Source organism: Marasmius oreades, chromosome 1 (genome assembly GCF_018924745.1).
Source record: "Marasmius oreades isolate 03SP1 chromosome 1, whole genome shotgun sequence".
Taxonomy (NCBI): Eukaryota; Fungi; Basidiomycota; class Agaricomycetes; order Agaricales; family Marasmiaceae; genus Marasmius; species Marasmius oreades.
Window position 1 is genome coordinate 1,739,160 of NC_057323.1, and position 9,110 is coordinate 1,748,269.

At 46.1% G+C, this 9,110-nt stretch overlaps 6 protein-coding genes across 6 annotated transcripts; 4 read left to right on the forward strand and 2 right to left on the reverse strand.

The window, feature by feature from the left end:
* Nucleotides 1–130: 130 nt before the first annotated feature.
* On the forward strand, nucleotides 131–2,525 carry E1B28_000496 (uncharacterized protein; the record flags this gene model as incomplete). The annotated part of the gene is made up of 15 exons (XM_043146331.1): nucleotides 131–563; nucleotides 614–637; nucleotides 702–798; nucleotides 857–952; nucleotides 1,009–1,092; nucleotides 1,141–1,204; nucleotides 1,265–1,366; nucleotides 1,420–1,425; nucleotides 1,478–1,590; nucleotides 1,640–1,811; nucleotides 1,861–1,989; nucleotides 2,046–2,116; nucleotides 2,179–2,233; nucleotides 2,288–2,355; nucleotides 2,414–2,525. The coding sequence occupies 15 exons, from the start codon at nucleotides 131–133 to the stop codon at nucleotides 2,523–2,525; spliced, it is 1,626 nt and encodes a 541-aa protein (XP_043015033.1).
* Nucleotides 2,526–2,717: 192 nt separating this feature from the next.
* E1B28_000497 (uncharacterized protein) lies at nucleotides 2,718–4,421 on the forward strand (the record flags this gene model as incomplete). The annotated part of the gene is made up of 9 exons (XM_043146332.1): nucleotides 2,718–3,015; nucleotides 3,069–3,209; nucleotides 3,273–3,348; nucleotides 3,403–3,583; nucleotides 3,638–3,701; nucleotides 3,761–3,766; nucleotides 3,828–3,868; nucleotides 3,918–4,196; nucleotides 4,311–4,421. 9 exons carry the CDS (start codon nucleotides 2,718–2,720, stop codon nucleotides 4,419–4,421), a joined length of 1,197 nt encoding a protein of 398 aa, XP_043015034.1.
* Nucleotides 4,422–4,447: 26 nt separating this feature from the next.
* E1B28_000498 (uncharacterized protein) lies at nucleotides 4,448–4,953 on the forward strand (the record flags this gene model as incomplete). Its single annotated transcript, XM_043146333.1, has 3 exons — nucleotides 4,448–4,525; nucleotides 4,581–4,831; nucleotides 4,887–4,953. The coding sequence occupies 3 exons, from the start codon at nucleotides 4,448–4,450 to the stop codon at nucleotides 4,951–4,953; spliced, it is 396 nt and encodes a 131-aa protein (XP_043015035.1).
* A 560-nt stretch (nucleotides 4,954–5,513) lies between these two features.
* E1B28_000499 (uncharacterized protein) lies at nucleotides 5,514–7,330 on the reverse strand (the record flags this gene model as incomplete). The annotated part of the gene is made up of 6 exons (XM_043146334.1): nucleotides 6,916–7,330; nucleotides 6,679–6,867; nucleotides 6,512–6,623; nucleotides 6,281–6,459; nucleotides 5,980–6,227; nucleotides 5,514–5,925 (listed from the first exon to the last, which is right to left on the reverse strand). Exons 1-6 carry the CDS (start codon nucleotides 7,303–7,305, stop codon nucleotides 5,514–5,516), a joined length of 1,530 nt encoding a protein of 509 aa, XP_043015036.1. The 5' UTR covers nucleotides 7,306–7,330.
* A 75-nt stretch (nucleotides 7,331–7,405) lies between these two features.
* Nucleotides 7,406–8,147, forward strand: E1B28_000500 (uncharacterized protein). Its single transcript, XM_043146335.1, has 4 exons — nucleotides 7,406–7,427; nucleotides 7,487–7,670; nucleotides 7,721–8,070; nucleotides 8,123–8,147. Exons 2-3 carry the CDS (start codon nucleotides 7,668–7,670, stop codon nucleotides 7,910–7,912), a joined length of 195 nt encoding a protein of 64 aa, XP_043015037.1. The 5' UTR covers nucleotides 7,406–7,427; nucleotides 7,487–7,667; the 3' UTR covers nucleotides 7,913–8,070; nucleotides 8,123–8,147.
* Nucleotides 8,148–8,182: 35 nt separating this feature from the next.
* Nucleotides 8,183–9,012, reverse strand: E1B28_000501 (uncharacterized protein). Its single transcript, XM_043146336.1, has 4 exons — nucleotides 8,849–9,012; nucleotides 8,700–8,795; nucleotides 8,454–8,636; nucleotides 8,183–8,392 (listed from the first exon to the last, which is right to left on the reverse strand). Exons 1-4 carry the CDS (start codon nucleotides 8,951–8,953, stop codon nucleotides 8,330–8,332), a joined length of 447 nt encoding a protein of 148 aa, XP_043015038.1. The 5' UTR covers nucleotides 8,954–9,012; the 3' UTR covers nucleotides 8,183–8,329.
* Nucleotides 9,013–9,110: the final 98 nt, after the last annotated feature.

Below are 9,110 nucleotides of genomic sequence, written 5' to 3' on the forward strand. Positions count from 1 at the left end.
TATACCCCAAGGTAACTGTGTAAAGAAAACAGCGAACAGAAAGAAGACAGAGATTTCACCGGGCCGGAATTACCGACATGAAATTTCACTCGTCTCTTTCCACGCCTGTGTTCCTCAATGTGTGCGCCCAATGGCCGCGGCTGATGACCCGACAAAGGCACCTTCAGTCTCAACGTCAGATGTAAAGACGACCTTGGACTCTCTACTCTCTCCTCAAGCAACTACCACAACCTTTCCGGCGTCCTTGAGAGCATCCGTTGCGGAGTCTGAGCTCGATGATGATGAAGCACTTTTTTCGCCCGTAGAGCTTTCCACCCGTGCAAGTTTGGGCCACGCATCGTCCAGCGCGGACACAAAGAAGCACAAAAAATCAGCTTCTGTGACCACAATTCGTTCTGGACACGGCTCTGAACCTATCTCGCTCATTGTCAATCGCGACAATGAGCTCAAGAATAACAGAGGAAGCGTGGAAGGTCATCAGAAATTGCAAGAAGAATTCTCCCGTTTACACAAGGAAAAGGGAGATGAAGCTGTAGATCATGGTGACAATGCGATCGACTGGGGTGCGTTCTTGTTCCTTACATCTTTCGATAACTGATCATCTTTCTCACAGATTTTTGGGGAGCTGTTATGTCCGGTAGCCTCTATTCCATATGTGGAGCTTTGAGAAGATTTCACTGATAGCTTTGGTACCCCCCCAGATTATACCAAATTTGCAGAAGAACGGTCGGAAGAGTTAGCGCGAGCAATAACGAGAGGAATCCCGGATACTCTGAGAGGGATGATGTGGCAGTTAATGTATGTGGGAAGATCCACGCGCAAAAAAAGTCTGCGTTTGACAGAAACACCACTGTAGGGCCGCATCAAAAGACGTAAAACTTGAAGCCCAATATCTCATACTTCTCAAAGAGTCCAGCACTCACGATAAAGCTATACTCCGTGATCTGGGGAGGTAGGTCTTCGCCTCCATTACTGTTGATACTCTATCACCATAACTGAATGTATCAGAACATTTCCCCATCATGATTACTTCACCGATGGGCAAGGTATAGGACAGGAAAATCTGTACAATGTCCTGAAGGCATATTCTCTGTAAGCCTCCCTCCATTCACGCTCTTGTTGACGCTGATGAAAACGCAGATATGATCCTCAGGTCGGTTATTGCCAGGGACTCCCCTTCGTAGTTGCAATTCTATTGTTGAACGTAAGTTGCAGTTGCAATTAATCATAATCACTCTTCTGCGCGCTCAATTACACATCTTAGATGCCGGATGAAGAAGCATTTTCGCTATTTGTTCGGCTGATGGAGGTGTACGACCTTCGTGGACACTTTCTCCCAGAGATGCCAAAACTTCAGTTGCGGCTGGTAAGCTGGTTCGTAATCATTCCTTGCTAATCTTTTTTAAATAGTTGGGTTAGTTTCAGGTATGGGAGTTCTACACCCTTCTGAGTACATAGATTTTTGATAGTGGTGTAGTTTGATCGCCTGATCGAAGACCTACTCCCAGTCCTTCATGTACATTTCCTTCGACAGGGCGTCAAATCCAGCATGTTCTGTTCTCAGTGGTTCCTGACTATGTTCAGTTATCGGTGCGTTTTTGGTGGACGTTTTATTGTGCTCTTCTAATCATCGGTATAGATTCCCGCTAGAGATTGTCTTCAGGATATACGACAGCTGTTTGGCGAACGGGATTGAAGCTATGTTCGGGTTCAGCATCGCACTGCTCCACAAGAACGAGGACCTACTTCTCAATCTAAATTTTGACCACATACTGGAGTTTCTGAATACCAAGTTATTGGACCGATACAAAGTAGGTAAAGCATGGCCAGTTCCTTAGAGTGCCTAACTATCGATGCTAGGTAGAAAGAGGCGATGAGACAGATGGTAAATCAACCTACGACGTTGGCGGATTTGTAAATGACGCGGTAGCAATGCGTATCACCCCCTTCATGCTGGACAATTACAGCCATGAGTACGGCGAAAAGATGGTCAGTCTACTCCACTCGTCGAATATCGCTCACACGCTGATTCTATGATCTATCAGCGTGAGGCCCACAAACATGCTTTAGAAGTTGATGAACTCCGGTCGAGTAACCGGTCACTGTCGACACATGTGTAAGTAGGTGTACCACCATTGCCTAGTGACGATCAATAACCGTTTCCTTCGGTCGTTTCAGGAAAACACTCGAGACCAATTTGGCCCAACTAAACACGGAGCATGTCGAGGTTTTGGTAAGGAAGATAAGTTTTGTGTATTTTGTAAAGTTGCTGATTTTTTTACCCTAGAATGAACTTGTAAAATGTCGACTTCGAAACGAGGAGTTAGAGGCTGAGCTTGTACGCTATAAACTTCTGTAAGGTTCAAACAATGATCTAGCGATGGACTTCTTTTCCTTACTTGTTTATCATCAGATACGCTGAAGCTATGCATGCAAGTGAAGACGCGCAATCATCACAACGCATATCTTTGAATCAGATGTTCGGTGGCTTCAAGAGGAGTAGTAATAACTCGAAGGGTTCTTAATAGAAAAAGTGGCTGCCTGTCCGGAGCTAGATGGGTGCGAACGTACCTTACCTTAAGGTAGATCTATTCTTGCGTTTCATGACATTGCATCCTTGCGATGTTGTACCTGTACCTGTACCGTTGATATTCGGGCGTTAATGGTCATGTGACAAAGAAGTAATTAAATTTCCGCTTCCTTTCCGAGTTTGCAGTATGTTACTGTATCCTGGTCTTCGCAGGTACTGGTCAAGCCCGCGTTGCTTCTCAATCTCTGAGCAGATTAATTCGGCGCATTATCACCAGGTTTACAGGCGGTTCACTCGCCGGAAGTCCTTCAATCTTTCGGGCAATGCGGAACTAGTCAAAAAAAAGCGGTCCAATGTCATTAATCCCTGGATCTTTTATCCTGCATCATTCTTGGTGGCCACAGGTGTAGGGATGTTAGCGTATCAACAATCTCAGTCTTTCAGGCATACAGTTTTGGCTGTGGTTCGGTGTTCCAGGGTTGCTCGTATGCCTTTTATATTTATGTCTGACTTGAACTCAAACTTTCTGTCTTTTTAGGCGCCGCCTTACTTGGAATTATTGACTACAAGAAGACTTTCTCAAAGTCCTATACCTCTGAACATGATTACCAGTTAGCCTACTCGCAGTGTCATACCCGGAGTGCTCAGAGAGTCCTGAATGCACTGTTGGCTAATGGAGGTGTGTGGACATCTCAAGGCGTTGATCAACATTCGGTTTCAAAGCCTAAATCCCCGTGTGTAGGTATCTATATCAAAATGGGCCAACACCTTTCATCTGTGGCCGTGCTCCCTAAAGAATGGACCTCAACAATGCGACCGTGAGTAGTGTGAGTTTCGTTCCGATGAATGACGGTTGGCGAAACTTCGGGCAGTCTACAGGATCAGTGCCACCCAACTCCTTACGAAGAAGTGGAAGCACTATTCCTAAATGATATGGGGAAATCCATCACCGATCTGTTCGACGACTTCGACCCTACTCCGATCGGAGTTGCGAGCCTGGCTCAAGTGCACGTTGGACATCATAGGGATTCGGGAAAGTTGGTGGCCGTCAAGGTATGTGGGAAGGGATTTCGCTTTCATGACCCAGTGATTTATCCGTTTAACTAGCTTCAACACCCTCATCTCGCGGAGTTTTGCGATGTAGATATGGAAATGGTAGAAGTTGTATTCGGTTCGTATCGTTTGCTTGACGGGACTACGTTTTTACTTACCGGAATCGATATCTTGAAGGTTGGGGTGCGTATCTGCTTGGTATCAGCGCCCACTGGCGTGCTCGCTCTTACCTGAATAAACCAAGTTAAAACATTCTTCCCGGATTTCGAATTGACATGGCTCGGAGTGGGTTCTTGTCTCCAAGATGTTCGGATTTATGATTTACGTACAATAGGAAGAAATGCGCACAAATTTGCCCAAAGAGTTGGACTTCGTCAACGAGGCAGCCAACGCGGCCAGAACGGTTGACAACTTCAATGATGTCCGGACGTCTCTTTACATACCTGCAGTCATCACTGCGAAGAGGAGGGTGTTGATCATGGAGTTTATACAAGGGGGACGCGTAGATGATTTGGAATATCTCGCGAAGGCCAATATTGATCGCAATAAGGTTGCTCTAGAACTATCGCGGATATTCAATCAAATGGTTTTCATAGATGGCTGGTTCCATGCGGTATGTTTGTTACTTTTTTTTTTTGAAAGGCACTGCTTCTTATGTCCTCCAGGATCCTCATCCAGGTGTGCTCATTGTGAATCACGCCGAATCTGCTCGCTGAATTCTCACTAGGTAACTTGCTCATACGACCCGCACCAACATCCTCAAAATCACCGTACAATTTTGAGATTGTACTTCTCGACCATGGCTTGTACTTTGATATCGACACGGAACTTCGGTTGAACTACAGCAACTTTTGGCTTTCACTCATGGCCCCCGGTTCGCGTTCGACAAATGCAGATCGAAGAAAATATGCCCAGCTGGTCGGGAATATTGGCCCCGATCTCGTATGTTTCTCCCCTTGCTTCTTCATCTCTTCCGCAATTCATACGATCATTGCAGTATCCTGTGTTTGAAGCCGCGATCACAGGAAGAGCAGCACTGGAAGGAACATGGGATGCCGCCGAGAGTTCTCAAGAGACCTACCAGAAAGCCTCTGGAATGTTAAGCGCCACACGTCAGAGTGAAGAGGAGATGGAGGCGATACGATATGCGGTGGCGAATCGAAAAGGCCTTCTCGTATCAGTTTTCGATGTACTGCGGAGAGTTCCCCGGCGTGTATTAATGGTGCTAAAACTGAATGATCTTACAAGGTTGCCACTATATTTCGATGGTATGTTATGTTGTTGACCCTTTCATCCCTGTCAGAAATCTGGATAACGCTCTGATGACTACACACTCAAATGTGAATAGCAAGGATCATTTGGGCGACTAATTAAGCTGACTTGCCCTATGTAGGTACGAATCTTCCTGATCATGGCGAAGATGTGTCATTTGGCGGTGTGGAGGAACGACCAGAAACGTCTGATAAACCAAATGAGGGACAGAGGGTTGCTTTCGTTTGGTTTGTTGCTTGAATATTTTGGTTGCTGGTGGTAAGTATACTCACTTATCAAGATCATTGCCCGCCTTATTGAACTGTTTCCCGATAGGAGATATAAGAGAGGTTTTACGTCTCTTGTTTTTGTTGAGTCTGTTATGGATATCCAGGGATTCCTGGTCAAATCCAAGGCCTGGATACGCGGTCTTCTGTCAAAAGGATTTATAGGAGCCCGTCAAGCAGCTGCTGGGCTGGCATAATCGAAGAACACTGCCACTTCCAAACAGACTGTTATGTGCAATTGGATTCCGCTGATCGACAAATGGTGTCAAAGAGGACACAGTCCTCACTGGTACACCGATCTTCAAGCCAAGATACGATACGCCATAAACAGTGATAGGATATAGTATTAGATACTCGAGGCGTCCAAGAGGGTGTAGACTCGGCAGTTAATACTACATTTTCGATATCAGATCCTCCAGCCGACTTCTTGTTTTTTGCACATCCGCTTTGCCCTTGGTCTCTCTCACGACCCATCCTATCAGTCTATTCAAGACATTCTTGTTGCCTGACCTAATGGCAGCAACTTCAGAGGGAAGGGCTTCAATTGCGCGTCGACATATTTCGTCTGCATGGTCAGTGGGGCCGATAGAGATGAGATCGAGGTCCTTCGCGAGCCTTCTTATTGACGTATCAGGGGATGGTGAATGGAGGAGGATGTGTCGTAAAAGTAACCTCCCGGACGATCTCGTCATTTCTCCATTTGAGACCAGATCTATGAGAGTACCCATCTGTGAAGTTGCAAGGTAAGATGTAGAAAATGATTTTCCCATCGTGGAAAGAAGGCCAAGGAGGGTTTGAGTGATCCTAGAACAAGGGGGTCAATTAATTCTGTGTGAGATTGGAGGATGAAGGACCAACCAGTTGATGACCTCGCGTGGATCCCTTCCTTTGCATAAAGTGTCGAAGTAAGCTACAGAATTCGTCGAGTGACTTTCATGGTTCGAAATGGTGCCGCCATCGAAAGGTACATCTAGGGAAGAGTCCAATCCCATCAATACGTCAATGCTATCCTCACTGACACCACGGGGCCCGTAGGTATTAATGAGACGATTCCGAGTGGCTTCAGGTGTCGGTGGTAAGCGGTTTCGGACGTGTTCAATGGTATTCTGAAGTGAAAATATCAAGGAAGGCATCACGACGTCGAAGCAGTTCCACAGACCTCATCAAGGGTAAGAGTTCCCAAATTCGGGTCAGGCATGTATCGATAATCGGGGGCATCCTCCTTTGAACGGATCGTGTAGGTTTCCCAACGATGCTCGTCAAAACCTCGCGTTTCCTGGCTGACTTGCATAGGTGATGGTGCACAAAGAATACTTTTCTGACGTTCAATTTCGTGTTCTACGGACGTCAACCACAAATTTAAGGGGGGAGGAAATTGAGACGAACTGACGAATGCCCGCAACCATAAATCTTACACTGTTGATGTTCTTGATCTCACAGCGCGTTCCAAGGGGTTCGCCATGTCGGTTCAAGGAAACGTTGATATCACATCTCAGAGAACCCTAGAAAAGTTGTCCTGAATCTCCCGTTTGCAGATAGGAATGTTAAGGGACGTACTGCTTCCATGTTTCCATCACTGACTCCCATACTTCTTAATAACGTTTGCAGTGAGCGCACATACTCCGCAGCTTCTTCTGTAGACCTCAAGTCCGGCTCTGTAACTATTTCAATTAGTCCAGCTCCCGCCCGGTTCAAATCAACTAGAGTAGACTGTGTTTTGTAGTCGAAAACTGATTTCCCGGTGTCCTATCTGGAGCTCAGATGGTAGGACATAGATGAATCAAAAGTGCGCACCTGCTCGAGCTGAATCTGCTTGATTCGGACACGTCTACCCAGTTTTGGAAGGGTAAGGGTCCCGTCGAGGGCGAATGGTGAGTAGTATTGAGTAATTTGATACCCCACCGGTTGGTCAGGATAGAAATAATGTTTTCTGTCAAAATTTGATCTTGGTTTCAAGTTGCAGTTCAATGCTAAAGCAGCTCGAACAGCCAAGTCCACGCATTTCGGGTTGAGTTTGGGAAGCGTTCCGGGGAAAGCTGCGTCGAAAACGTTATATCGAGAATTGGGAGAGTCACTGAGAAGTCCGTTCGTGGCCCTTGAGAATAGCTTTTGACGACATTTCAACTGGACGTGAGTTTCGATGCCAATAACGACTTGCCAGGCATCGGAGAAAAGGCGAGCCATACATACGGCTTTTCTTCGAACGTTGGCAAATGTGTATTTCAAACTCCGCCAGGGATTCGGGCATCCCGGCCCAGCACAGTCTTTCCCTGTCTTCAGCTGTCACTCGTAAGGCTCAAAAATTGGTATTGCCATTCTATCAGATGTTCTCGTCATTTTCTGAAATCTTCTGCGATTCCTCTAGCTTATTCAACAGCTGTCACTTTATTTTGGAACACAGTCTACATGCCGACTGCGGGACACGACGATATAAGAGATTAGATGTGTACACGTGCTACGCATCTGCTCATCGAAATTGAATTAAAGGGGCTTGACCGAAAGAGAGAATGAATCGCCCCTAACAAAATTTTGCACTTCCAAAGAATATGGTTTGTATTTCTAGGTATCAGTCTGTCTTGCCCATAACTGATGCCTTCAGGAAACCAAACAAAAGGAATATGTCAAAGGCTACGGAGTGGACTGGGAGAAAGTCAAAGCCACTCTTGAGGTAACCGATGATCATGACTGTGATGGGCGAATTGACGAAGCAATGGCCTGCAATGGCGCGGATTTTGGAATATGTCGATCACGAGGAAAATTGGCTTTGGATGGGAAAGCCCAACACAGGTAAACAGGTTCGCGGTTAACTCATTCGGCGAAGGCGCCTTTGATACAGATGCGGAGGCTTTGAGGAAGAAAGAAATTACTCCGCCAGCCTATCCGCAAAGCTATGTGAAACCTTTTTATGCCCGACCTATTTGAGATTTTGTTTTGGTAATGAAGCGCAAGGTGCGTTCAAAAAAAAAGCTCCTATGTATGACTGTAGCTGATATTCACGCAGATATCATCCACTGAATTTTACCAGATGTGAATGACTACGGAGAAATGCATACAACGTTATCGCGATGTTTATCTACATAATGGTAATGGTTGGGTTGCAGCGTCGTCGTGGGCGTTACTAGTTTGGTTTGGGTAGTAATAAGTACACCGTAGTAACAGCAAATCGCAAGGAAACTAAATAATACAGCGTCAAGATGTAACACACTGGTCACTTTGTTTGCTCTGTGAAGAGTCGGTCAATGACAGGAACACTTTTCTTCAACATCTCCCACTAGAGGACGAGAACAAATGAGAACATGAGAGCAAACCATCCGATGTGAGTTAAGTCGTACCTGGTCTTCAGTCAGAGAGATACCCTTCTTTCCCGGTTTCTCGTCACCATCGTTCCCATAAAACTCTCGGATGTCGATGAGCGGCTTGCCTTTGAAGTTACGAACGGTGGCGCGTCTCTTTTTTCCGATATCGACGAAAGAATCTCCTTCAGAAGTCTTGTGAACCTGAATTGAATCTGTTACCTGCACAAATTGAGATTAAAAGTTTGATTGGGGACTAGAAACGTGACGGGAACGCGAACATACCGAAGAACTAGCGGCCGTTCCTCGAGAGGTAGACGCCTTTCTTCCCTTCAAAATGGGTCTCTCTTCCTCTGAAACTTCATTATCTTTTTCTACTGGCTGAGAAAGAAGGTAAGACAGGGCTCCTCGGTGATCCTCTACAGGGCATGTACTTTAGGTTTCTTGACGGATTTTTTCTTGGGTGGGGGAGAGGCTTCCCGCGACGCGTCAGACTCTTCGAAATCCTCCTCTTCGCTTTTCGCCTTCCTTTTCGCCATACGAAGAGAGTGAAGGTTCAATGAGGTGGGAAGTTATAAGTAATACGCGGTCGAGTCAGTTTGATGGCACGTGATGGACGCGCTTCGGCCCTCGGAGTTGGAGGGTCCTCCACACAGACCGCCCTTTGAGTATATACACTAACATACATTATGCCTA

Excerpts from the sequence above, each read along its gene's own strand:
- E1B28_000501 (XM_043146336.1), bottom strand. The coding sequence starts at position 8,953 with ATGGCGAAAAGGAAGGCGAAAAGCGAAGAGGAGGATTTCGAAGAGTCT. Across the intron at positions 8,796-8,848 it reads AATCCGTCAAGAAACCTAAA|CCAGTAGAAAAAGATAATGA; the intron begins GTACATGCCCTG and ends CTTCTTTCTCAG. Across the intron at positions 8,637-8,699 it reads GAACGGCCGCTAGTTCTTCG|GTAACAGATTCAATTCAGGT; the intron begins GTATGTTCGCGT and ends CAATTTGTGCAG.